This window comes from Scyliorhinus canicula, chromosome 10 (genome assembly GCF_902713615.1).
Source record: "Scyliorhinus canicula chromosome 10, sScyCan1.1, whole genome shotgun sequence".
NCBI lineage: Eukaryota > Metazoa > Chordata > Chondrichthyes > Carcharhiniformes > Scyliorhinidae > Scyliorhinus > Scyliorhinus canicula.
The window spans coordinates 47,581,397-47,608,025 of NC_052155.1; the positions used below are offsets into that span (position 1 = coordinate 47,581,397).

At 48.7% G+C, this 26,629-nt stretch overlaps 1 protein-coding gene across 1 annotated transcript in view; it reads right to left on the bottom strand.

Annotated features, from left to right (window-relative positions):
- Positions 1–23,369, bottom strand: part of LOC119972333 (interferon-induced, double-stranded RNA-activated protein kinase-like) — a 40,581-nt gene extending 17,212 nt beyond the window's left edge. The window contains exons 1-6 of the mRNA XM_038808860.1: positions 23,125–23,369; positions 21,055–21,101; positions 15,782–15,846; positions 8,829–9,461; positions 6,918–7,031; positions 650–757 (exon numbers count right to left, since the gene is read on the bottom strand). Coding sequence (XP_038664788.1) covers positions 650–757; positions 6,918–7,031; positions 8,829–9,461; positions 15,782–15,846; positions 21,055–21,101; positions 23,125–23,164 — 1,007 coding nt within the window. The 5' untranslated portion in view covers positions 23,165–23,369. The remainder of the gene's footprint in view (positions 1–649; positions 758–6,917; positions 7,032–8,828; positions 9,462–15,781; positions 15,847–21,054; positions 21,102–23,124) is intronic.
- Between the last annotated feature and the right edge of the window lie 3,260 nt (positions 23,370–26,629).

Here is a 26,629-nt window from a genome sequence, read left to right on the forward strand (position 1 = left end):
GACCTCAAGTTCATAGAGGGGAGAATAGGAGAGACCCATCAGGACTGCATAAGAATAATCATGTCTAGAGGTTTAACAAAGACATGAATGAGGATTTCAAATGCAGTTAAGCTGAGACAGTGGAAAAATCAGGCGATGTTACGGAGGTAGAAATAAGCCGTCTTCGTGATGGCATTATCATGAAATCAGAAGCAACAGTGGAGGAGTGGGGTGGAATTGAGGTTGAACTGGGTGTCATCAACTTTTGTGTAAAAACAAATAGGGTTGATGAGGGGCAGCAACCAAACGAGAAATAGGAGGGAATCAAGGATAGACCCCGATCACTTATAGTCTTAGAAACAGGAGGAAACGTGGGAAAGCTGCCTCAAGACAGTATCTGCTTCCTGAGAGAATTAGTAGTTTATTTCCTCCTCCATTTTCGCCAGAAGACCATTCAAGGTCTTCATCACCCTGACAGACAGAACAAAGAGGTTGAACAAAACAATCACCAACCTTGCATTTGGTGTTTTCATTGTAGGGTCTGCATGCTGAGCAGGTGATATAGTTTAAAATATGGATTGAAAGATATGTAAAGCATTCCTGATTTTTCTTCTGATCACTTCCAAATTAAAATAAATTCAGTCACTAAATGGTGTTGAACTCAACCTACCGTGATGAAGATGTGTCGATCCAGGAACTGTAGTAACGGATGATATTTTGATGAGAGAATTTTGCAAGTGTTCTGGCTTCCTTTGTTATTGTTTTTTCATCCATATCCCTAAGTGCATAACATCCTGTTAGTTCTATACCTTGCGCAGCAGACAGCCACAGAATTCAGTCACAAATAAATACTTTGGAAGTATTGCTGAAAAAAGAGCTAGCTTTCTGTCTTGCGCTCATCAGATATTTTGCAAGAATATCAAATGTAAAGGCAACAATAATTTATACATCACGAGAAGGCAGTGTTGATTGGTTGGCGAGTGGAGTCTGATTGGCAGAAGCATTGCTGTGGGGAATGCACCAGTTAACTGATGATTGACAGTTAACCGCCAAGCTTTATTTGAATTCAAACCAGGTAGGTTCAAGGAATTACTCTGCGGAGTGAACCAAAAAATGACTATCGATCATTGTTCTGTTGAAAGAGACACAATGGATAGGATCCTCCGCTTGCTGACGGCGAATTTGTAATCGGCAACCGGGCGGAGAATTCTGTTTTACGACCAAATCCGGGGGGGGGGGGGGGGGGGCCTCTTTCGGATGCTCTGCCCCCTACTAAGCGGCGTCATTGAGGAGTTATGCCACACACCGTTGGGACGGCCAAAGGACGTTAACCTGAAGTCCCTCCCCCGATACTCCGCCCCCGATGGGCCGCGTTCCTGACTGCGCGCGGCACATGTGGTCTCAGCGGTCAGGAACACGGTGTGGCGGCTGCAGACTGTGTCTAGCGCCGCCTCAGTCGGGCGTGAGCTGTACTGCTGGCCGGGAGGGCGGGGTGGGGGGGGGGGCATTCGGCAAAGGCGGGGAACTGGTGGGGGGTGGCGAGGGGAGTCCAGGGGGGCTCTATCTGACAGGTCAGGTTCACGCATGGCCAGCGCCATGTTGTACGGCGCGACTGCTGCAGGTCGTCGCAGTGCGCATGCGCGGCCACGGTCCCGGCAATTCTCCAGCCATTTATATTGAAAAGGCCGTGCGTTTTACGTGGCGTGGCTGCTAGCCCCTCACCGGTCTGAGGATTGGTGCTCGGGCCTCGCCAATTTCTTCAACCTAAAACTCCACGGATCCTCCGGACAAAATCGGAGAATCCAGCCCAATGTGGGTGCATGTTTTCTCTGTTTGCAAAGAACAGGGCTCTGTGTATGAATATATGTAGCTTCGAGCACACATAAGTACATCACAGTGCCCAAGTACAAGCCCAACTGATTATTGTAGTCAATGAGGAGCCCCAAAAAGGTAACTCAAAGTAGCTTAATTCCTACTTAGTCAGGAAATACAGAAACTATGCAACACTCCAAGTCCCAGCCAGGACCATCCTGAGATGCTGGTTCCCTCCTGGGCTGGCTTTTATCTTGGGGAATTAATGAGCCCTGATGATGGGCCTCCGCCCCTTAGCTGGGCAGCTCATATTCCACGAGCTTCACAGGGAGATTTATCAGGTCATCCCTGTGGGTCTCGTGGGGGTTATAACATCCTCCCACCACCCCCAAAGTCCATATGTCCCTCTGTCGCGGGAAGTGGAGGAGGCTGTCTTCTTCTCTCTGCCCATGGTTGAGTCTCTAGCTGTTGTTAGGCTGGGTCGGATGGCGTGTTGCATATCAAGGAATCTCGTTTTTGCGTCAATTGTCTGGGAGGCACTATCGGCGACTGTTCCCTGGCGCAGCTACCATCCGAAGATACGGATACCTGAGTCTCCATGTCGGATCCTGAATCTTCCACCGCATGCAACTCAGCGTCAGGGCCCCTAGAGAGTGATGTTCCCAGCCCTCCTTGTGCTGGGCAGGCAGGACTGGAAAACAGTTCTTCTGGTGGGGTTGATCCTGACGCTATCTCTCTTCTTGGGGTGGTTCAGATATTTCTGCACCGTCCATTTTTGATTTTTATTGTGTAAGATAGCAGTCCACTCTGTTTCATCATGGTCCTTGGAATCCACGGGTACCGTCTCAAATGTTTTCGACGTATACTATGTCCCCCAGTTGGAAACGTCTGTCCTGCATCCATTCACTTCAAATCTCGATCTGGAGGTCTTGTCTCCATTCCAGTTTCCCACTAATATTGGTGAGCGTTAGGCTGAGGTGGATTCTAAGCGTCTGGCCCATCAGCAGTTCTGCAGGTGCCGCTCGCTGTACCATGTGGTATGGCACGGTAGATGTACAAAAAATGCGCCAGCCTCATCGCCACAGATCCCATGGTCTGTTTCCTCAAGCCCTCTTGAAAGTCTGCACTGCCCGTTTGGCCAAACCATTTGAGGAAGACTGATATGGGGCTGTCCGGGATGTGCTTCACCCGTTTGTCTTCATGAAGCGTGCCAACTCCTCGCTAGTGAATGGGGTACAATTGTCCATGACTAATACCTCTGGGATAACATGGATACTGAATGAGAGCCATAGCTTCTCAATGGTGAAGTGGTGGGTGGCATTCAATGGATGTCTAGCCATTTGGAATGGTTTTCACTATCAGCAATACATTGAGCCTTGAAAAGGTCCGGCAAAATCTACATGCAGGTGCACCCAAGGCCGACCCGTCATTCCCCTGGCTCGAGGGGTGTAACTGGCCAGAGCTACTGATGTTGCCGGGTCAGGCGTTTGGTGTTGCCATCCAGGCCTGGCCACCATACATGGCTCCTTGCTAGCATTTTCATCTTTAACACCCCCTTGTGCCCAATCAGTAGATCTTTAAGTTCTGTCCAAAGCTCTGTCCTGGGATATGCTATTGGTGGAATTGCCTTGTCTTCCTTAAACAATCCGAGGAATGGCTTGTAGTCCGTTATGACGGTGAAATGATGTCCATACACACACTGGTGGAGTATCTTCACTTCAAAAATGACGGCCGCCCTTCTTTCTCAATCTGAGCATAGTTGTGCTCCACAGCCATCAAAGTCCACGATGCGTAGGCTATTGGTCTCTGCGTCCTGCCATCCATGTAGTGGGATAACACCTCCTTGATTCCATATGGGGAGGCATCAAAAGGGACCAAAAGGGGCTTTGAGGGGTCGTAGGAGATGAACAACTTTGATAACATCAGTCGTTGCTTCACCTTGGTGAAGGCTTCTTGAGGCGCTCTCCACACCAATTCCTGGTGTTTTTTCAATGGCGCATGCAGCAGTGCAAGTATGGTCACCAAGTCAGGAATAAATTTCCTGCAATAATTCATGAGTCCTAAGAACAACCACAATTCAGTCATGTTCTCAAGCATGTGGGCTTGTTTGATTGCTTACACCTTCTCTTCTACTGGGTGCAGGCAGTCTTGCATCAATATGTTACCCGATGTTTGTGACCTCCTATGTGTAAAAAACACATTTTCTTCTCTTAAGGAAGATGTCTCTCTTGGAAAACTGGTGGAGGACCTTCTCCAAGTTGCTCAGGTGTTCCTTTTCAGTGGCTCCAGTGACCAGGACGCCATCTAAGTACACCACCACTCGTGGTAGTCCTTGGAGTATATTCTCCATGACTCTCTGGAAAATAGCGCAAGCTGATGACACCCCAAATGGCAACTCTGTATATTCGTAGAGGCCTCTGTGGGTATTAATGGTCACAAATTTTCTGGAAGCTGCGTTTAGCTCCAGTTGGCTCATGTCGAGTTGAGAAGTGTCCTCCTTTGCATAGAGGTTCTCTATTTGTGGCATTGTGTATCTGTCTAAACGAGAGGCCTCGTTCACAGTTAGCTTGTTATCCCCCCACAGGCGGATGGTTTTACCTGGTTTCAGTAACTGGACTGCAGGCGCTGCCCAATCGAGAAATTATAGTGGCCAGGTGATTCCTCGGCTTTCCAAGCAGCTAAGCTCAGCTTCCACCTTTGGCAGCAATGCATAGGGACATGGTGGGCCCTAATGTACTTGGGTTGGGCCACAGGGTCTATATGAATATTAGCTATGGCACCATTGATCTTACCCAGGCCCTCCTGGAAAACTTCCGGGTACCTCACCAGGACTTTGTATAATCTCCCAGTGCCTGTCCTGAAAATTCATTATGAGTCCAAATGCAACCAATCAGGGTCCAGCAGACTTAGGCTAGGGCCCCGTACGATTATCAAGGGCGACCTGACAGACTGCTGTCCATAGGAAACTGGAGTCATTGTTGTACCCGCGATGCCGCGTGGTTCCCTCTTGTACGTTGCAAATCTTGTCTTGTTATCCCTCAAGTCCAAATGCTGGATTCCCATCCTGATCTTTAGGAATGTCTTCCATCCTATCACTGAGACTGCAGCCGCTGGGTCCAGTTCCATTATAAGTGGGTGATCATTCACCTGGACAGTGAGTAGCTGGGGGCAGCCTGCGGCGCAGCGATGCAATTCAACTGCATGCATCTGTCTTCGTTGTGCTGCTCTGGTTGAAGAGTCCTGCCTATAGGCGGGTGCTGCCCTTGACCAGGGCAACAAGCTTGTTGGCTGCCTGGCATTGCTGGTCCCAGCGATTTCTCTAAGTATGCGAAGAATTACACTGGCAATCATTTTAAGATTATTAGTCGGGCTTGTAGTGTGGCGCACCCATGCATGCAGAAGCTACATAGATAAATACACAGGGTCCTGTTATTTGCAGGCAGAATAAACATGGACACACATTGTGCCTGTTTCAACAGAAGAAAATAGGTGATAACCATTTTCTGATTCATTCGCCAGGGAATTGTCTTGACCAATCAGTGTCTGGTTTGAATTTAAATTAAGCATGGCAGTTAACTGTCAGCCATCAGTTAACTGGTACATGTTCAAACCCGAGACCGGATTTTACGCCCTATGCATGAATCCAGATTTTTTATTGAATTCAAATTCCACCATTGCTGTGGTGAGATTCGAATCTGGGTTCTCAGGGCATTAACCTGTTCTCCGGATTACTCGTCCAGTGACAATACCATCATACTACCAACTCTCCTCAGGGACATGAAGTCCAGCCTCAAAGGACTTCTGTTCAATCCAAGGTCGGCAGCTTTCCTGTACCACAGGCTCCACCGGGACCAGTGAACGGTGCTGGTACTGTACTCTGAACTTTAGGGGCATTCAGCACTGGATTGCAACTTTGTAAATGTTTGGAAACCTGCTGGGTGGGTGCTTGATGTGCGCTTCATCGACTGCCAGTTAAATCGGATTGGCAGTGGAATGGGCTCCTTAATTGGGCATTAGCTGTCCTCGTAAAGGCCTCAATTGGCACACTGATGGACAAGTTGCCCGGTATCAACCCCGCCACTGGTAAAATTGTGATTGGGGCATGGGTGGCCAGGTAAATAGTGTGCAGGCTGCCCACTGGATTTTATGTACCTCCCCCACCTACAAATCTACTGGTGGTGGAGTGTAAAATCCAGCCCATCTCTATTAACATCATATTCTAACCACTAATGAATGTGTGGCTCAGAAGCAAGTGTGTGACCAACTGAGCCACAGCAATGACGCCCAGTGCTGATGGTAAAACCGTAAATATGATGGCATTCTGCCATCTTAACAAACTTCAATTTTTGTTTAATTTATCATAGAATCTCGACAGTACAGAATGAGGCCAATCGGCCCATTGAGTCTGCACCGACCCTCCAAGAGCAACCTACCCAGGCCCAATACCACCACACACCCACCCCCGCCCTATATCCGTGACTCCATCTAACGTTTGGATACCAAGGGGCAATTTGTGCGTGGCCAATCACCTAACCTGCACATCTTTGGACTGGTGCCAATTTATGCTTGAGATGTGAGTGTTATTGGCGAGCCTGGCATTTATTGCCCCTCCTCGGGTGCCCTGGAGACGGTATTGGTGAACCTTCTTCTTAAATCATCACAGTCCACGTGGTGAAGGTGCCCTAACAGTTCTGTTAATTAGGGAGTTCCTGGATTTTGATCCTACAGATGATTTGGTTAGGGTGGACAGCTGCCCAGTTTCTCATGGAACTGTAACATTTTCAGAGTGGTTGCTTTTGTAATTTTGACAATGGGAAGTCAAACGACATGAATTTTGTTACTGTTAGGTTTTTAAAAAATTCACGTATGGGATGCCCATCCCTAATTGCCCTTGATACACCCAAAGTGCGCACAGGAGTGGGCACGATTATCTGTCATATGTGCGTAAACAGACTGTCCCATGACACAATGTGGGAGACCATTCATTGTTCGGTCTGCATCTACCTTGTGTACAATGCTAAATAAAGCTCTCTACTCTGTCCTGTTCCAGCCGTTTATGCAGTAAGAAAACAAACCCACATGAATAGAATAATGTAATCTTTCCGAATCAGAAGAAGCAAACTTACTTAGTCATTTGCACACATTTGACAGCATATGTGTGGTTGTCAATTTTGTGTTTTACTTCGTAAACGGAACCAAAGGATCCCTTTCCAATTCTCTGTATCTCATCAAAGGACCTCCTGTAACTATAAACTCACATTCAGTACATTGCTGGTGTCAATAAATAAATTGATGAAAACAAATACGAAGTGAATAATGCATGGAACTAAAACCAGAAAATGCTGGAAACACTCAAATGGTCAGGCAGCAACTGCACAGAGACAAACAAAGCAATGGGCCATGCTATTTAAGCCAATCGTCTTCAGTTGAGAGGAAGAAGTTGGCTGCTGCCACAAAGAAGGTGTGGCTGGATGTGTCCAAGGGGGTCAGTGTGATGATATGCATGAAGCAATTCTGGACATAATATTATACACAACCTCTGACCACTAGGTGGCAGTGTAAACCCACTACATGGCCCTGTGTCTGGGGAGTAAGTCGTGTTGGAGGATAGACGCATTTTGCAGTCGCTCTTTAGTAGTTAGTTAGTGTTTGTCGTTTATCTTAATTACCCTTGTTATCTTTACCACGCAGTTGTTTCACAATAAATTTTTTAACCTAGATGTTCTGTGGTTCATTTTTCAAATCGGCCAGTCTACAGAACATGACAGTCAGCAGCAAGAGCACTGAGCCATGCTTCTAGGTTTATTACGGCAAACGCTTCAATAACCTAAATAGGCCCGGAAAGCTGAATACGGTTTCCTGTTGTGTGCATCACCCCACTCCTCCCCTCACTTTGCCTTGTCAAGCCTACTCCATCACATCACATAACCCTTTCTCCTTGCAAATGTACCAATTATTCTTTTTCTGTATAATCCCCCTCTGTGCATCCACCACTGCCACTCAGCTTGACATTTATGTGATTTCACGCCTCTCCTTAAAAGTCTCCCTCACCGATTGCATTGCAACCATCAGATGAACACGTTAAGTCACTCAGAGGCCCTTGCCCATTGCAGAGGAGAACTGAGAACACTTGGGGAGATCCCCATGAGCCAGATCACACAATATTCAATCATAAATCTTATCTTGTGCTTGCACACTGGCTAAACATTTTTGGGATGGAAGCCCTTGCAGTTGACAAAATATCCAGGTTGATTCACTTAATTATAGTTTACTGTTGATTGTATCAAGTGCTGGGACCAGATTTTGACCTCTGGTATTCCTGTGGATTTTGAATGAAATTGTAAACAATCTTACTCCTGCGCTCATTTAAGCTCATTAGATGCAAGGAGAAATTGGATAGGCATTAGCAGGAGAAGAGAAGGACAAGAGCATTCAGGGTTATGATGAAAGATTTAGATGAGAAAAAAATGGGAGGAGACTCTAGTGGAGCGCAAACACTGGTATGGATTGGGTGGGCCAATTGGCCCGTTTTTGTGCACTATATTCTATGTAACCCTATGTAAGATGTGCACACAGAATCCAGGTAGGTGGGATGGTGGAGAGAGAAAGAAAAAGGCATAAACATAATGAAGAAACACAGGGGGACCTGAAGGGGCAAAATAAGAAATTGAAAGGAAAGACAATATCTGCTCATGAGAGACAAACACTCAATCTGTGGAAGAAGCAGATGGATAGACACAAACTTGACTCAAATATCCCCTCCCACTGTGGTGTACCACGGTCCTGGAGCCTGTAATTTTAACGATAATATCCACTTTGCTTGGGAACAATACCACAGGCCTACTGCTACAGCTAAATTCTGTTTCCAAGTTGAATTTGGAGGAACAAGCGTGGAGTGTGCAGCCCCTCCTCCTTACCCACCTCAATTCCACAACAGATCACAACTGGGAAACAGAGACGGGTGAATGAATGGTCTTGTCACGAGCAGAAAGAAGTAACCAAGCAATAAACAGATGACTGATCAAAAATCTACTTACAATGATCGCCGTTTAAATTTGCTGGGTTCAACGGTATCGTCAGCTTCGTAGCTTTCAAAGTTTTCATCAGACTGTGGGTTACAGACAGACCCAGTCGTATCAGACCATGAAATAAGTCTTGAACCAATCCCAGAGCTTTCGGTAATGTTTCTGTCATGAAACATACTAGAGGAATCAGTACTACTACTGGCACTGGAATTCCCATAGCTTTTCGAGCTGAATATTAAATAGTCTTCTGTTCTTGGATTACCAGCCTCAGCAAACAGAATAGAATCAGAACTATTTGTCTGCCCAGAGGTTGAGGTTTGAGGATTGGGCATGTCCAGGTCATCTGACTCAACCTCACCAGAACTACTGTGACAGGTATCTAAGGTTCCATTTGGACTCTTTACGTCGATTAACACAGGGTCACTGGGATCACAATTGGTGTTACTGCTTCGAGTGGGATTCCTGGGAATACTGTGACCAGAGCTTGCTGCAATGAATCCATCCAGGATTAGACATTCTTCATTGGTTTCATTTCCTTCGTCGCTGGGCTTGCTGCTGTCAATTGTGCAAGCGTTTTCAAACTCACTGAGGTAGGAAATGTTCACTTCGTCATTCCTGGCCAGGCTAGGCTTACTACACACGCACCTACACCAAGAAAAACAAATAGTATTGAGACAGTAAGTTATGCACATGGACTGGCTTTGTGAAGAACACTTTTATTCACACTATAATTGTTTATCAATTTCCAATTTTCTCCCGTAAGCATTTACGTAGCTATTAGAAGCAATCTTACACTGCAATCTATGCTTTAGGTCAGAGCTAGATAATGGGTGTGATTCTCCGGCCTTGTTGCATTCTCGCTCGAATGAAACGAGGCCGGTGAATAGCGGGAGAGGCCGAAAACGAGAACCGTGCCAGGCGCCAAACAGTTTGCAATGTAACCGGCTCGCTCCTCTCGGTGAAATCGGGATCTCACCGTATCCCTACATAAGCCCTATTTCCATACAATTAACAAGAGCCACCCCACAGCCAACGGCCTCCCGTTATTCAGTGCCCTCCCCAGCAAGTGGTCACACTGGCGCCGATAAGTACTCCTTTTTAAAATGTGAACCTGGCGGGAGAGCTTCTGTGGGGAGCCGAGGAGGTGAGTAGCCATCTTTTCTCACAGGGAAAGAGCCCAGGGGTTCTGGGCTTGCCACCTCAGTGCTTGGCGGGGTGGTGGTGGGGGGAGGGGGGGGGGGTGATGAAACCTCGGCTAGTGGTAGGGGTCCCTCCGCAGGTGTGGGCCAGCCATGGGACAGTGGGGGGGAGCAGGGGGAGGTGCTGGGGAGGGAAACCTGAGGGCAACCACTCTTGGCACCACTCATCTAGTACCTCGCCCATTTCCTCTGGTTCCACGCATTTTAGCCAAGGGACAGAGACTAATGCACCGCAGCACTGGATGAGCTAAATTAAAGATGAAATCCAGAATCCCACTGACCTATATGGCTCACTACCAGGTGGTGTACTTAACATTATGCCATGTGAGGAGTACACATAGATTTGTTCTTGTTTTAATTTTAACTAAGAGTCACCTTCTTGGGCAATGTTGTTAAACAGGCGATAATAAATTAACTTCCCATGATACAATTTTCATTTCTTTGAACGCTACATAAATCCCAATCTGCCTTTTAAATGTATCAATTGATTCTTCATCGAGGAACTTCTAAGAAACATTGTGTGAAGACTTTTTAAAATTCATTGATGGGATGTGAGCATCGCTGGCTGGGCCAGCATTTATTGCCCCTCCCTAATTGTTCAACTGAGTGACTTGCTGGACCATTCAGAGAGCACTTCAACCAGAAGATGTAGGAGCAGAAGTCGGCCATTCGGCCCATTGAGTCTGATCCACTATTCAATGAGATCATGACTAATCTGATGAGATCATCTTCAACTTCACTTTCCTGCCTTATCCCCATAACCCTTGATTCTCCCACTGATCAAAAATCTGTCCATCTCAGCCTTGAACATATTTAATGACCCAGCCTCTACAGCTCTCGGTGGTAAACAACTCCACAGATTCAACACCCCAGAGAGAAGAAATTCCTCCTCATCTCTGTTTTAAGTGGGTGACCCCTTACCCTGAGATTATGACCTCTGATTCTAGACTCTCCCACAAGTGAGAAAAAAAAACCTCTCAGAATCTAGCCTGTCAAGCCCCCTGAAAATCCTATGGGCGGTATTCTCCTCCCCCCCCGGCCGGGTGGGAGAATCGCCGGAGCGCCACATGAATTGCGCCACGCCGCCCCGACACCCGCACGCGGTTCTCTCACCCCCCGAAACCAGCGCTGCGTGAATCGTGTTGGGCCGCTCGGCGAATCGCTGCAAACGGCGAGCGACGATTCTCCGGCCTGGATGGGCCGAGCGGCCGCGCGTAAACGGCCTAGTCCCGCCGGTGCTGTCCACACCTGGTCGCTGCCGGCGGGTACTCGTCGCGAAGGCTTGGGGGGGCGGCCTGAGGAGGGGGGGGGGGCTCCGTTCCCAGGGGGGGCCTCCGATGGGGTCTGGCCAGTGATCGGGGCTTACCGATCAGCGGGCCGGCCTCTCCCCCTCCACCAACCCCCCCCCCCCCCCCCCCGGGCCTACTTCCTTGCGCGGCCTCTCCCCCTACCCCCCCCCCCCCCCCCCACCGGACCTACTTCCTTGCACGGCCGGCTCCAGAACCCCGGCGCCACGTTGGTGAGGGGCCGGAGCACTCCGCGAGGTTACTGCGCATGCGCTAGTTGGCGCCGGGTCTCTGATGCCACGCCAAGGCCCCGCCCCTGTAAATCGCGCAATACCCCTGCTAGCCCCACAGAGGGGGGGAATCGGGGTCTGGGAACAGGCACTGACGCCGGAGTAAAACACTCCAGTTTTTACTTCGGCGTCGGCACTTAGACTCCCGTTGGGAGAATCCCACCCTATATGGGGTCTCACGGTAGCATGGTGGTTAGCATCAATGCTTCACAGCTCCAGGGTCCCAGGTTCGATTCCCGGCTGGGTCACTGTCTGTGTGGAGTCTGCACGTCCTCCCCGTGTGCGCGTGGGTTTCCTCCGGGTGCTCCGGTTTCCTCCCACAGTCCAAAGATGTGCGGGTTAGGTGGATTGGCCATGCTAAATTGCCCGTAGTGTAAGGTTAATGGGGGGATTGTTGGGTTACGGGTATACGGGTTACGTGGGTTTAAGTGGGGTGATCATTGTTCGGCACAACATCGAGGGCCGAAGGGCCTGTTCTGTGCTGTACTGTTCTATGTTCTATGTTCTATGTCTCAATAAGGTCACCTCTCATTCTTCTAAACTCCAATGAGTACAGACCCAACCTACTCAACCTCCTCTCCTCATAAGAAAATCACTCCATACCCGGGATCAAAGTTCTTTGGACTTCCTCCAATGCCAGGTAAAGATGGGAGATTTCCTACAAAACCTCTCCAGCTTCGGGCAGGACCAAAACATATGGACATGGTTCGCGGGCCCCCTCCACAACACTTACAGAAATCCACCACCCCCTTGAACAGCCGACTCATCCTTGATTTAGTGAGGTGCGCCCTGTATACTACCTTCAGCTGTATCAGCCCCAACCTCACACACAAAGTTGAGGCATTCACCATCCGCAGCACCTCACACCACAGACCCTCTTCAAGCGCAACCCCCAGCTCCTCCTCCCACCACCTTAATCCCTTCCATAGACACCCTAAACCTGCATATCTTTGGGGTTCATCTAATTTCTCACATAGCTCAGTCACAGTGAGGGAAGATAGGATTGCACTTGTCTGTGGTGCATTTTTGTTGAAGTAGGCTGCCATTATCTACCATCTAACTTTACATGTGAAAAATGGATATTTCATGAGGTGCTAGATATTTTTTAGTGTTATAGAACTATAGTTAACAAGAATAATAGTCACTTGCGGAGTCGTGGAAAATATTGGATCACAAATCTTCACAACCTTGACAGGCTTGAGACAAAGGGCACGATCAAATTACCATGTTGTGCCGGGAAAGCAGCTCGCCGCAGCGCAACATGGCCGATGAAAACTGGGAGGCCCCGCTCCCGGGATCTACCTGGCTCACAATGCCTCATGAGATCCAACGTGTTGCGCTGTAAATCCCGCACATTGAGGACGGGATCACTTGGCAAATCTGTACATTTGAGCGAGGTGGAACGACACTCGTGAGGGGGGGGGGGGCCTCCCAGGGGATCAGAGGCCCTCAGTTGCATGCCCGTGTGGCAGGGTTGTGTACTAACACCGCCAGCTGGCATGGGCACTGCCAAGGTGCGATGGGGCCGGGGTGCCCTGTGAGGTTGTTGGGGGTGTCTGGGGGGTTGGGGGGGGGGGGGGGGGGGGGGGTGGGGGGATCCTCCCATAGTGCATTCAGGCTGAGGGAGGTCGGGATCGCTTTGGGGGCCTTGCTGCACTGGGATGTTCTGGCGAGTGGAGCTCTCTACTGTACAAAATAGGACTATAGGGCTACGTGGGGCGTCGGCCGTGCATTCCCCATTCAGGCCCCTTATACAACGCGTGTCGCGTTGAATAGCCATCTGTTTCTTGGCACTGCGAGCATTGAGAAACACGCGGCTAAATGCGCTCGCTAAGGGACTTTGTTCCCTTTTGGAAGAACCGTGACGCCCCGCGGCACGGTAGCACTGTGGCTTCACAGCGCCAGGGTCCCAGGTTCGATTCCCCGCTGGGTCACTGTCTGTGCGGAGTCTGCACACTCTCACCGTGTCTGCGTGAGTTTCCTCCGGGTGCTCCGGTTTCCTCCCACAGTCTAAAGACGTGCAGGTTAGGTGGATTGGCCATGCCAAATTGTCCTTAGTGTCCAAAAAAAAGGTTAGGAGGGGTTATTGGGTTATGGGGATAGGGTGGAAGTGAAGGCTTAAGTGGGCCCGTGCAGACTCGATGGGCCGAATGGCCTCCTTCTGCACTGTATGTTCTATGTTCTAAATAAAATGTTCTAAAAAGTAAACTTTTCCTTTCAAACAAGATCATTATGAATTTTCAATCATTTCAAATGCCACATTGATCGAGTACCGTTCCTGTATAATGAGTGTCTCATGCTCTCTTGCCCAAGTGATTATTATTCATGCATGAACCATTAAAGTGAAGGATGGTAAACTATTCAACTATTTGGAGAATCACAATTGAGCGAGGTCTTGTCATCACCACACATCCACATATGCACTTCCAGTTGATTGAGAATGAAAAGTCTATCCGAGAAACACCTCTCTATACCTTTCTGTATCTGTACCTCACTGCCTTTCTTTAGCACAGTCCTTGAAATTGGACCTTTGACCTAATGGGTGGGATTTACTGGCTGTTCAGACCGGTGGCTGGGTTTCCCGGTGATGAGGTGCACTGTCAATGGGACCAGTAGATCCCATTGGCGGGCCGTCTTCGCCACCGAAAAACATGCGGCAATATCTCCTTACGTGAGTCATTGGGCAGAATCTAACAGGAATGTTTCTAAGTTCATTTGTGTCTCTGCCGGCGAGTTCCCCGCCACTATTCAATAACACTTAGTCACTTTTTTGGGCCCTATGGAGTTTCTCCCCAGTTTAGCCCACACTTAGAATCTTTTTCAGCACTGGGGAGCTGAACTCAGAGATTGGGCTGCCATTTTGGAAGGGTGCAGCAATCTCCAAGAGAGCTTATGCGTCCCCCTACCCTTGGGCAATGTCACCCCCGATGCACATAGGCATTACCCCACACTATCACCAGTGAGGACACCCCACTATGGGGCCCCTGGGGGGCCCTCTCTTCACGACCCCCCAGGTTCTTTTACTGGCACTTTCCTCCAGAACCCCCACACATCATCCCCCCAACCTCCCAGACACTCCTACCTACCTGGCCTGTACCTCCCCACACGTCATACCCCACCTCCACCCTCCTTTCATGGGCATGGCTCCCCTTAGGCCCTGACCCTTGGCATCTGGGCACCCTTGCACTGCCACCCTGGCAGTGCTCCTGCCAGCTCAGCAGTGCCAGCCAGGCACCTTGCCAGTGTCAGAGTGGCAGTGCCAAGGTGCCCACGTTCCAGAGGGAGGGCCAGCGGGACACCCTGCACTATCCCGAGCCACCCACGGGCCTCCAATGGCATGGGAGACCCCCTGTGCGCCATTCCGCCTGGTTCACGTTTGTGTGGATTAATACTGAACGTTGCCTGGTTGTGGCCTCACTGGGAAACCGGTGATGTACCATCGATTGTACGCAAGGCGAGTGATTTACCAAAGTCTGGCTTTAATTGACTAGAACACAGCTCTGCGATCGTCTACAATGGAAAGGGACGATCGTCAGGCGTCTGAGCATTTATACCTCGTTAAAGAGGCGCATGACCGACCAGGGCCAATGGTAAGCCGACGTTCTGGCCCAATGGCAGACGAGTATGCAGATCATATCACCACAACCGGTACATCCCGGGTAAGCTCGCCTAAGTAGGTTTATAATCTAGTTAGGCATGCGCAGTTTTGTCACAACTCCTTTAGGTGGGATTCTGATTTTGATGGCTCGCTGGACTTGGATATATCCCTTGAAGTAGGAAGGCTGTCGGGAAGCCCGTGGAAGGTCTCTCCCGGGATCTCACGGCCGCCTTGCGCTTGAGTGAGAGCGCAACATGGCCGGTAGATCATGCCCATTGTCATTTTTAATTTTAAAATGCTCCCGTGAAATGCTTTGGGAAATTTTGTTACATTAAAGGTGTTATAGAAAAATAAGTTGTCGTTGACGTTGTTTTCCTTTTCTGAGGCTTGGCTGTGGGCCACCATTGTAACCAGTGAGCTGTCTAGACAAAGTAGCAAAATCATGATTTAGCATTGGTTAATTAATACTTTTGCCAACAATTAAAGTTATTTTGGGAAGAAAACATCAATATTAGTCGATCAGGTACAAGCACTGCACTGAAGTACTGCTGAAGCAGAGACAATATTGCATATGCATCACTTCTGTACTTACTGCAGGGCAGATTCCATGGATTTGTTGTTCTCCCCTTCAGTCTCTGCTTTGCTGTCACCCTTGCCCTGTTGAGAAAAATAGTTCTTTTAAAACTTGTCCACTTTTAAAACTTGCAATTGTCTAGCCTTTGCCCTCCTTTTGCCGCAATCTTTCCCCAGGTGCTCAACTGTACCCTTAGCATTGTTCCCTGTCGTCAGTAAACCTTATACTGCACCCTGATTATTCTCCCTGGGTATGGCCCCCTATTTTCATTGTCTTATATTTGAATGCATTTGGCAGCACTCAGAGTAGGAAAGTTAACTGCTTTGGATTTGATGCATCCTCATCTGCTGAGGGATATGAAGATTGAATCTCTGGCTACAATCTTTCAATCCTCTTTAGATATTGGAATGGTGACAGAGAACTGGAACACTGCAAATTTTACTCCCTGTTCAAAGAAGGGACAAACCTAGAAAATATCGACCAGTCAGCTTATAGTCAGTGGTGTAAAGAGGTAATACATTTTCAAAATATTAATTTACGAGATGTGGGCTTCGCTGGTTAGGCCAGCATTTATTGCCTACCACTAGTTGTCCTTGAGAAAGTGGTGGTGAGTTGTCTTCTTGAACCGCTGCAGTCCCTGCGGTGTAGGTGCACCCACAGTGCTGTTAGGGAGGGAGTTCCAGGATTGTGACCCTGCGACAGTGCAGGAGCAGCAATATATTTCCAAGTCAGGATGGTAAGTGACTTGGAAGGGAACTTCCAGCTGGTGGTGTTCCCAGGTAATGGCTGCCCTTGTCCTTCTAGATCAGGGGTGGGCAAACTACGGCCCGCGGGCCGCATGCGGCCCGACAAAGGTTTTATGCGGCCCGCCAATGAGGTGCCCGGAATCATAACCGGCATTTTTGAAAAGCCGCCGGGGAAAAGCCGCTGAAGTAAATGCGCTTATTCAATAAGCGCATTTACTTCAGTGGCTTTTCCCCGGCGGCTTTTCAAAAATGCCGGTTATGATTCCGGGCACCTCATTGACAGGCCTCATAAAAACGCGCGTAGTGGGGTGGATGAGTGGAGCTGCCTTATTGGTCGGTTTAGTTGGGTGTGCGACCAATAGGAGTCCAGGTTACAAACAATAAGCCTTATTATTGTTTGTAACCTGGACTCCTATTGGTCGCACACCCAACTAAACCGACCAATAAGGCAGCTCCACTCATCCACCCCACTACGCGCGTTTTTATCGTTGACTCGGCTAGGCTGTGCTTCTGTCAGTGTTAAGGATCAGCACAAGCAACTTGACACCTGATTTCAACAAACTGGTAAATGACTGCAGTCAGATGCATCATTCTCATTGACATTGTTCTGTTACTTACTGAGTTACTTTGTTTTTCAAATAAATGTGCTTTTTTTTCTTTAAAGACCTTTTATTTTGGCTATTTAAAATATTAATTATTTTACTTAATATACTATGCGGCCCTTTAAAATTGTGAATTTCTGAATGTGGCCCTTGCACGGAAAAGTTTGCCCACCCCTGTTCTAGATGGTCATGGATTTAGAAGGTGCTGACTAAGGAACTTTGGTGAGTTCCTGCAGCGCATCTTGTAGATGGTACACACGGCTCCAACTGTTTGTCGGTGGTGAGGGATTGAATGTTTGTGGAAGGGATAACAATCACGCAGGCTGTTTTGTCCAGGATGGTGTTGAGCTTCTTTAGTTGTTTGTAGCTTCATTAATCGAAGTAAGTGTTGACTGTTCCATTACACTCCTGACTGGTGCCATGTAGATGGTCAACAGGCTTTGGGAAGTAATGAGGTGATGTACCCGCTGTAGGATTCCTAGCCTTTGACATGCTCTTGTTGCCACAGTATTTATATGGCTAGTCCAGTTCACTTTCTGGTCAATGGTAACCCCCAGGGTGCTGATAGTGGGGGATTCAGCGATGGTAATGCCATTGAATGTCAAGAAGTGATGGTTAGATCCTCTCTTTCTGGAGATGGTCAATATTGCAAGACAACATTAACTGGTTTACTGGTAAAAATATGGATCAATAACTAAAAACCAACACGTATTGTGAAGGCAACTTATGTTTGAAACTGATTGAATTATTTGATGAATTTTCTGAGAGACAGAAAGCAGCGTACTGCTGAAATGTTTGTTTTTCAGATTGAAGGGAAGTACACGATGGTCTTGGGAGTTCCCCAGAGTCAATATCAGGATCACTGCTTTGTTGACATATATTAATGACCCGGACTTGTGATAGAGAGCATAGCTTCAAAGTCTGCAGATACTATCAAACTCAAAAATGTAGTAAACAATGTGGAGAATAGTAACATATTGGGGCCATAGGCAAACGTTGGGGAATTGGACAGACAATTGGTAACTTGAAATTAATGCAGAGATGTGTGAATTTTGGTTAGAAGAAACTGAGGCAATGCTGGTTTAGCTCACTCAGCTAAATCGCTGGCTTTTAAAGCAGACCAAGCAGGTCAGCAGCACGGTTCGATTCCCGTACCAGCCTGCCCAGACGGGCGCCGAAATGTGGCGACTAAGGGCTTTTTACAGTAACTTCATTGAAGCCTACTCGTGACGATAAAGCGATTTTCATTTTCATAAGCTGAATGGTACAATTTAAAAGAGGATACAGGAGTCGTACAAATGGGTGCATACACAACAAATTTCTGAAATTGGTAGGACAAGTTGGAAAGACTTAAAAAAGACTGTTTATAAATAGAGGTATAAAGTAATGCAGGACGGGTAGAGGAATGAGACTAATCGGTTCGCTCTTTCAAAGAGCTGGAACAGGTATATGGGTCAAATGGCCTCTTTCTATCCTGCATCATTATTTGACTCTGTAGCTGCTTTAGCCATTCATCCACATAATGGTAGCACAGTGGTTAGCACTGTTGTCTCACAGCGCCAGGGTCCTGGGTTCGATTCCCGGCTTGGTCACTGTCTGTGCAGGGTCTGTATGTTCTCCCTGTGTCTGCGTGGGTTTCCTCCGGGTGCTGCACTTTCCTCCCACAAGTCCTGAACTACGTGCTTGTTAGGTGAATTGGACATCCTGAATTCTCCCTCAGTGTACCCGATCAGACGCTGGAGTGTGGCGATGAGGAGATTTTCACAGTAACTTCATTGCAGTGCTAATGTAAAGCCTACTTGTGACACGAATAAAGATAATTATTATTCAAACATTATCAGTCCCAGACCTTCACCGCCAAAATTGCTCAATACTCTTGGATAGCTCCCGGCTTCTTTAAAGTACCACCGGCTCTCTGGTCAAACCTCTCTCCACAAGAGAATCTCCCACAATAACATCTTCCTATTACTGCACCATTGTCTCTAGAGCCTTCAAGGATCTATCTTTTGGCCTCCTCCTATTTCTCAGTTGGTGCAGTGGATCGGTCAGCACATATTCACCTTGTCCCAACTTTTCTTCCATTGAAGTCAGAGAAGGTTGCTAAATCGCCATAATCCAAATCACGGTACCACTGAAGTGGAATTCCATCCCTCTTGTTCTTGAGTAACATCAAAACACCAGAGCAAATCTAATTTTCCAGTTTGGACATCCTTGGGGATTGCCAGTCCTGATAGGTCATAACTAACTGACATTAAACAATATAACAGCTTGCCAGCCAACCTTCCTTTCCTCCCATGCAGATTATGGCAGACCCTCCAGTGTAATCACAGAAGCAATTCAGAGCCAAGCTTAAGTGTTTTATTTGAAGAATTTAGGGTGGGATTCTCCATTGGTTGACGCCGAAATCCGGAAACACGATTGGGTGGGAAATAGGTTCCGACGGCAAAGTCACAGCAGCTGCTGATTTTCCGCCAAATCACAATTCTCTGTCGCCTCGACGGCGGCATCAATGCGCACCGGAACGCACGTACAGCAAACACCATTTGTATATCATTAACGGGCCTGACCCGGTATTCTCCGGGGCCTCTGCGATTCTCCTCTTCCGCTGGCCCGAGTTCCCGACGGGGTGGTTCACTCGTGCTGTTAAAAATCGTGATACCGGATTCATGGCTGATGAGGGAGAGAGGAGGTAGGACACAGAGAGGAACCACTGTGGGCTGCCAGGCTGGACACTAGTCGGACTGCCAGAGCCGGGAGAGGGGTGGGGGTGGGGGGGGGGGGGGGGGGGGGGGGGGGGGAACAGGGCTGAGTGGTCAGAGTATTCCCCCCCATCAGACTGGGGCGGTGTCCAGTCACGGATTGCCATAACGACGGCCTGCAAGGCAGCCATCTTGCTGCGCGCCCCATTGACCACCCACCTTGACCCCTGGTTCTGCAGAGTGACACCGGCCATATGGGTGCCATGCTACCCGTCCGCCATCCACCGGCGGCCCACCCAGGGCAACATCCACTGTAGCACCCATAGGGGCCGTGGTGCATACCCCTGGCGAGGGCAGTGCCAGCTGACGAGACCAGAGTGGGCCTCTAGGACTGGCAGCAGAAGGTGGCGATGCAGCCTCAGGGAGTAGCTCCATTCACATCCCCGTTCCATGGAGTAGCCCGGGGGCTATTGGGCACCCCGAGAGAGGCGGTGCCAGAACACTGCAGCATCTTGGACTCCCCCCCCCCCCCCCCCCAATCCCTGGTGCATCCGGTGGGCAGCGGGCAGAACAGGGTGGCACCACACCACCTGGGACACTCGATCAGCAGCCGGGCCCATCCAGACTCGGCTGCCCCAGAAGTTGCCCGCCAATGGGGACCCAGGTCGCAGGTCAGGAATCACAGCAGGCAGCCTCCACCCCTATTACCCCTTGAGGGGCAATCGAGAACAAGAGGTCACAGATATAGGTTGAGAGGTGATAGGTTTAAAACTGAGATGAGGAGAATCTACTTCTCGCAGAGTTTGGTGAATCTGTGGAACCCGCTGCTCCATAGTGCGGTGGATCCTTGAGTCATTAAATGGTTTTAAGAAGGGGATAGATATATTTCTGATTTTAAAAATGGGTTAACGGGATATGGGGAATAGGTAGGGAGGTGGATGTGAGACCAGGAGGAGATCAGCCATGATTTGATTGAATGGCAGAGCAGACTGGAGGGCTGAATTGTTGACTTTGAATTCCGAATATTCCCTATGCCGACTGTCACAGTGTAGTTACAGATGACTGTCACCAGATGGCTTTACATGGCAAATTTTTCAAAACCTTTTTCAAAACTCCATCACAAAACTCATCTCTGAAAAAAAAGTCTCCCCGACAACTAACCATTGGCAACAACTTGGTAATTTACTCTTAAATAATTCAGTTGTTGATTAAAAATTTACGTCAATTGCAAAAGACAAACTTACTGATTCAGGAGAAAGATGGTCCCCCTCTGGCAGGTCAGACATGGTATCTACAGGCAATATAAATATTTTAGTAAGTCAGTATATTACCTCAATTTATTCCAACCCGACCTGAATATCCCCTACTACATAACCCCTCTGACCAGTCCTGACTATCTCCTACTACATAACCCCTCTGACCAGTCCTGACTATCTCCTACTACATAGCCCCTCTGACCAGTCCTGACTATCTCCTACTACATAACCCCTCTGACCAGTCCTGACTATCTCCTACTACATAACCCCTCTGACCAGTCCTGACTATCTCTTACTACATAACCCCTCTGACCAGTCCTGACTATCTCCTACTACATAACCCCTCTGACCAGTCCTGACTATCTCCTACTACATAACCCCTCTGACCAGTCCTGACTATCCCCTACTACATAACCCCTCTGACCAGTCCTGACTATCTCCTACTACATAACCCCTCTGACCAGTCCTGACTATCTCCTACTACATAACCCCTCTGACCAGTCCTGACTATCCCCTACTACATAACCCCTCTGACCAGTCCTGACTATCTCCTACTACATAACCCCTCTGACCAGTCCTGACTATCTCCTGCTACATAACCCCTCTGACCAGTCCTGACTATCTCCTACTACATAACCCCTCTGACCAGTCCTGACTATCTCCTACTACATAACCCCTCTGACCAGTCCTGACTATCTCCTGCTACATAACCCCTCTGACCAGTCCTGACTATCTCCTGCTACATAACCCCTCTGACCAGTCCTGACTATCTCCTACTACATAACCCCTCTGACCAGTCCTGACTATCTCCTACTACATAACCCCTCTGACCAGTCCTGACTATCTCCTACTACATAACCCCTCTGACCAGTCCTGACTATCTCCTACTACATAACCCCTCTGACCAGTCCTGACTATCTCCTACTACATAACCCCTCTGACCAGTCCTGACTATCTCCTACTACATAACCCCTCTGACCAGTCCTGACTATCTCCTACTACATAACCCCTCTGACCAGTCCTGACTATCCCCTACTACATAACCCCTCTGACCAGTCCTGACTATCTCCTACTACATAACCCCTCTGACCAGTCCTGACTATCTCCTACTACATAACCCCTCTGACCAGTCCTGACTATCCCCTACTACATAACCCCTCTGACCAGTCCTGACTATCTCCTACTACATAACCCCTCTGACCAGTCCTGACTATCTCCTACCACATAACCCCTCTGACCAGTCCTGACTATCCCCTACTACATAACCCCTCTGACCAGTCCTGACTATCTCCTACTACATAACCCCTCTGACCAGTCCTGACTATCCCCTACTACATAACCCCTCTGACCAGTCCTGCCTATCTCCTACTACATAACCCCTCTGGCCAGTCCTGACTATCTCCTACTACATAACCCCTCTGACCAGTCCTGCCTATCTCCTACTACATAACCCCTCTGACCAGTCCTGACTATCTCCTACTACATAACCCCTCTGACCAGTCCTGACCAGTCCTCACTAGCCCCTACCACCCGACTACCCTCTGGCAACATCTGACCAGCCCCCAACCTGACAATTCCTCCTGACCCAACATAACCCCCCCCCCCCCCCCCCCCCCCCCGAACTTCCAACTACCCCTCCGGATTCCCCAACACTCATCCCCTCCGGACTGGCCAACACTCATAAAAGCATAAGGATTAGAAGCGGGAGTAGGCCACCAGGCCCTTCAAGCCTGTCCCACCATAGCCCTCTGTTCCTTGATCTATCAAATATTTATCTACCTTTATTTAAATACTTTTAATGATCCAGCTTCCACCACCCTCCGTGAGATTCACCACCCTCTGCAAGAAGAAATTCCTGCTCACCTCAGTTTCAAATGACCGGCCCTTTATCTTGTTCGAGACTCTCCCTATGGTGAAAACATTTCACTTTCTATGCTGTCAAGCTCCCTCAGGACCTTTAATGTTTGAATAAGGTCACCCCTCACTATTCTAAACTCCAAGGAATGCAGACCCAGACTATTTAGTCTCTCCAATTGAAAGACGTGTGGACTCACAAACCTGCTGTCAACTGCCTGGGTCTCTGGAGCCAACCCTCCATGTTCTTTTGTTGTTTTTTCTCAGTTCTGAGGTGAGTTTCCTTCAGAGCTGCACAGCCAGAAGAAAATGCTCTTCCCCTGCTTAGTGTTTCCCAGCACAGTGAGCCTTCACTGGACGAGGAATAAAACTTATTCAGGAGCAATACATCCAGAGTAGGTGTGAAATGAAAAGATAAACAGATGAGCCAGCGTATTCCCGACACAGCAATTGCTACAAACTCCTTAGCTTTCACTTTCGTTTCCTTTCTTGAAGGACGTGTCTGTGCCGTTGATACATTTGTACTGCAGCGATTAGGCCTGCAGTTCTCTTTTTAGCCAGGTGGTGTCAGTGATGGTCTTTGACAGGAGATCAGGGGCGAAATTCTCCGACCCCCAGCAGGGTCGGAGAATCGCCGGAGGCCTCTCCCGGCGCCGAGGTTTAAACCACCTCTGGAACGGCGGGCTCAGCGGCGCGAGCAGGCCCCCGGGGTCCTGGGGGGGCGGGGGCGATCAAACCCTGGGGGGTGCCCCCACAGTGGCCTGGCCCGCGATCGGGGCCCCCCCCTCAGAGTCCGGGCCAGTGCCCTGGCTGCACTAGTTTCTTCCGCGTCCGCCACGGCCTCCGCCATGGTGGAAGCGGAAGAGAACCCCACATCGCGCATGCGCCGGCAGTGACGTCAGCGGCCAGCTGCCACTGACGTCACTGCCGGCGCATGCGCGGACCGGCGAAAGCCTTTCGGTCATCCCCGCTGCCGGGGGCGCTGGTTTTTTGCGCCGGTCTTCAGGTGGCAACCGCTCCGGCGCGGGGCTGGCCCCCAAAGGTGGGGAGAATTCCCTACCTTTGGGGAGGCGCGACCCCTGAGTGGTTGGTGCCACTCCCCTACTCCGGGACCCTCCGTCACGCCGGGTAGGGGAGAATGCCGCCCCAGGTGTGATGCCTGGATCTAGTATGTCTCTCTTGTTGGGACCATGAATTGGATTCAATTTGAATTGTTTTTTGGAGCAGGCAAGGAGCTGGATTAGGGGTTTGCCCCTGTCCACACTCTGAGCTCTGGCTTTGTAACTCTGTTAAAGTAATTTAAAAAATGTATTTACAGGCCCGCAGGTTACACTTGCTGGGCTCTCTGTCAATAGTTTGAAATTTTAATATTTGTCAGGGAGAATCTCATTTTACCAAATATTTAAATCAACAACATGGAGAGCTCGGGTTGGTTCAGAACATTCCACAGAGCTGCTTACCAAAGTGTTTGTAAACCAAGACGGTGAAATTCAGCAGGAAGCAAGGATTGGCCTGGAATTTCCAGGGATGGAAAGATCAATCTCCAGGACACTGCTGTGCATCACCCTGGAGATAGATCATAGGGACATTAAAAATATTTGTTTTTTTGTGCCAGTTTCTTTGAACATTTCTCTTTACCAGACGTAAATGATTGACAAATGGGGGGAAAATGTGTTTGACTGACGTTTAAAATTTTTTTTAGTATAGCCAATTCAGTTTTCCAATTAAGGGGCAATTTAGTGTGGCCAATCCACCTAGCCTGCACATTTTTGGGTTGTGGGGGCGAAACCCACGCAAACACAGGGAGAATGTGCAAACTCCACAAGGACAGTGACCCAGAATTGAACCTGGGACCTTAGCGCCGTGAGGCATCAGGGCTAACCCACTGCGCCACTGCGCTGGCCTTGTTTGACTGATAGTTAAGCATCATCCAATTGAGCAATGAGTCTGTTTTGCTTTACAATTGGTGCAGGAAGGCAGTGTGTGATAAGGATGGATGTGTTGGCTCAATAATGGCTGGAGTGTAGGAGGCAACTCATGTGATAAAATCTCCGGGAATGCACTTGATCACAGTTGGTAATCCCAGTGATCATCCACCGACCAACATACACCCTTTTCAAATGGAAAGGACAATTGGGTGGACTTTGTAACAGCCAGATGATCTGTTATGGTCCACACTGTGCACCCTGGTGAAGTTTAATTTCACCAACCCCTGCTGCCCAAGGTCTCATACATCAGGTAGTGTGAGAGGTGGGGATCGGTTAGCTGAATTCGGCAGGTTGCATCTGTGTTCCCTGCGGAATATGGTTAATAAAAATAAACGGTGCGATAAATTGTACTGGTGAAGTTTCGCAGGCATTGGTGTGGGAAGCTCTGAAAGCAGTAGTAAGGGAAGAGGTGATCTCGTTTAAGGCTACGTTGGACAAGGAGGAGAGGGAGGAGCACCAAACGTTGATAGAGGAGATATTGGAGGAGGACAGTAGGTACATTGGAGATGCAGATCCAACCCTTCTAAACAAAAGGAAGGACCTTCAGGCAAGTTTGACCGGTTGTCGACAGGGAAGGCGGTGCGCCAAGAAGGGCAGGGGGAGCCAGTTACAAATATAATAATAATAATCTTTATTATAATAATCACGGTAGCATAGTGGTTAGCACGATTGCTTAACAGCGCCAGAGTCCCAGGTTCGATTCCCCGCTGGGTCACTGGTTGTGCTGAGTCTGCACGTTCTCCCCCTGTGTGCGTGGGTTTGCTCCGGGTGCTCCGGTTTCCTCCCACAGTCCAAAGATGTGCAGGATAGGTGGATTGGCCATGCTAAATTGCCCTTAATGTCCAAAATTGCTCTTAGTGTTGGGTGGTTTTACTGGGTTATTTTGATAGGGTGGGGGTGTGGGCTTGGGTAGGGTGCTCTTTCCAAGAGCCGTTGCAGACTCGATGGGCCATATGGCCTCCTTCTGCACTGTAAATTCTATAATTCTATGATTCTTCCAAAAGGTACACACACAGAGCCCAGTGACCAGTAGCCTGAAGGAAGAAGATGACTGACGTGATCACAGTCTGACATATAAGGGATCAGTGAATTATTTTATACCAGATTGTATGATGTGAAGCCCACAGACAATACCCTATCTTGTCCTTCCTGTCCTCTATCACAGAGGTCTGAGATGACAGTGATGGAATAACAGATAAACAATTAACTCTGGATGAGTTGACTAAGTCTATCAAATGCTTCAAGGTGAGGAAAATTCCTGGAACAAATTGAGCCACACAAAACATCAGTAGCTCAGTTTCAATCAATGGGTGAGAATTGGAAAGTTTTCCAATCAAATCTGGAGTTACCCAATGTTGCCCTCTTTGCTCTGTCTTGTTTTTGTGTTGCATAGAATCAGGATGAATGCAGGCAAAAGAGGGGTGATGATCCCAGGCAGTGGAGGCACACAGGTCAAAGACTCCTTGTACATGGACATCTTCTGTCCTGTTAGTGTGCAGATTGATGAGCATCTGTGACCAGTTCGAATTGGCTTTGGGAGCCAAGGTAAATCATGGGAAGGATGAGGCAATGTTCTTTGGGCACAGGGCTGACCAATCTTTTGTCCCCATCGCCGACAGAACAGACGACCAGAGAATTCTGAGGGTAGAGTTCCCCTATTCCACTGAGCTCTTGACAGAGCATGATAGATAGCAGAGGTCAAAGGTAGAAGTTGCAGTATC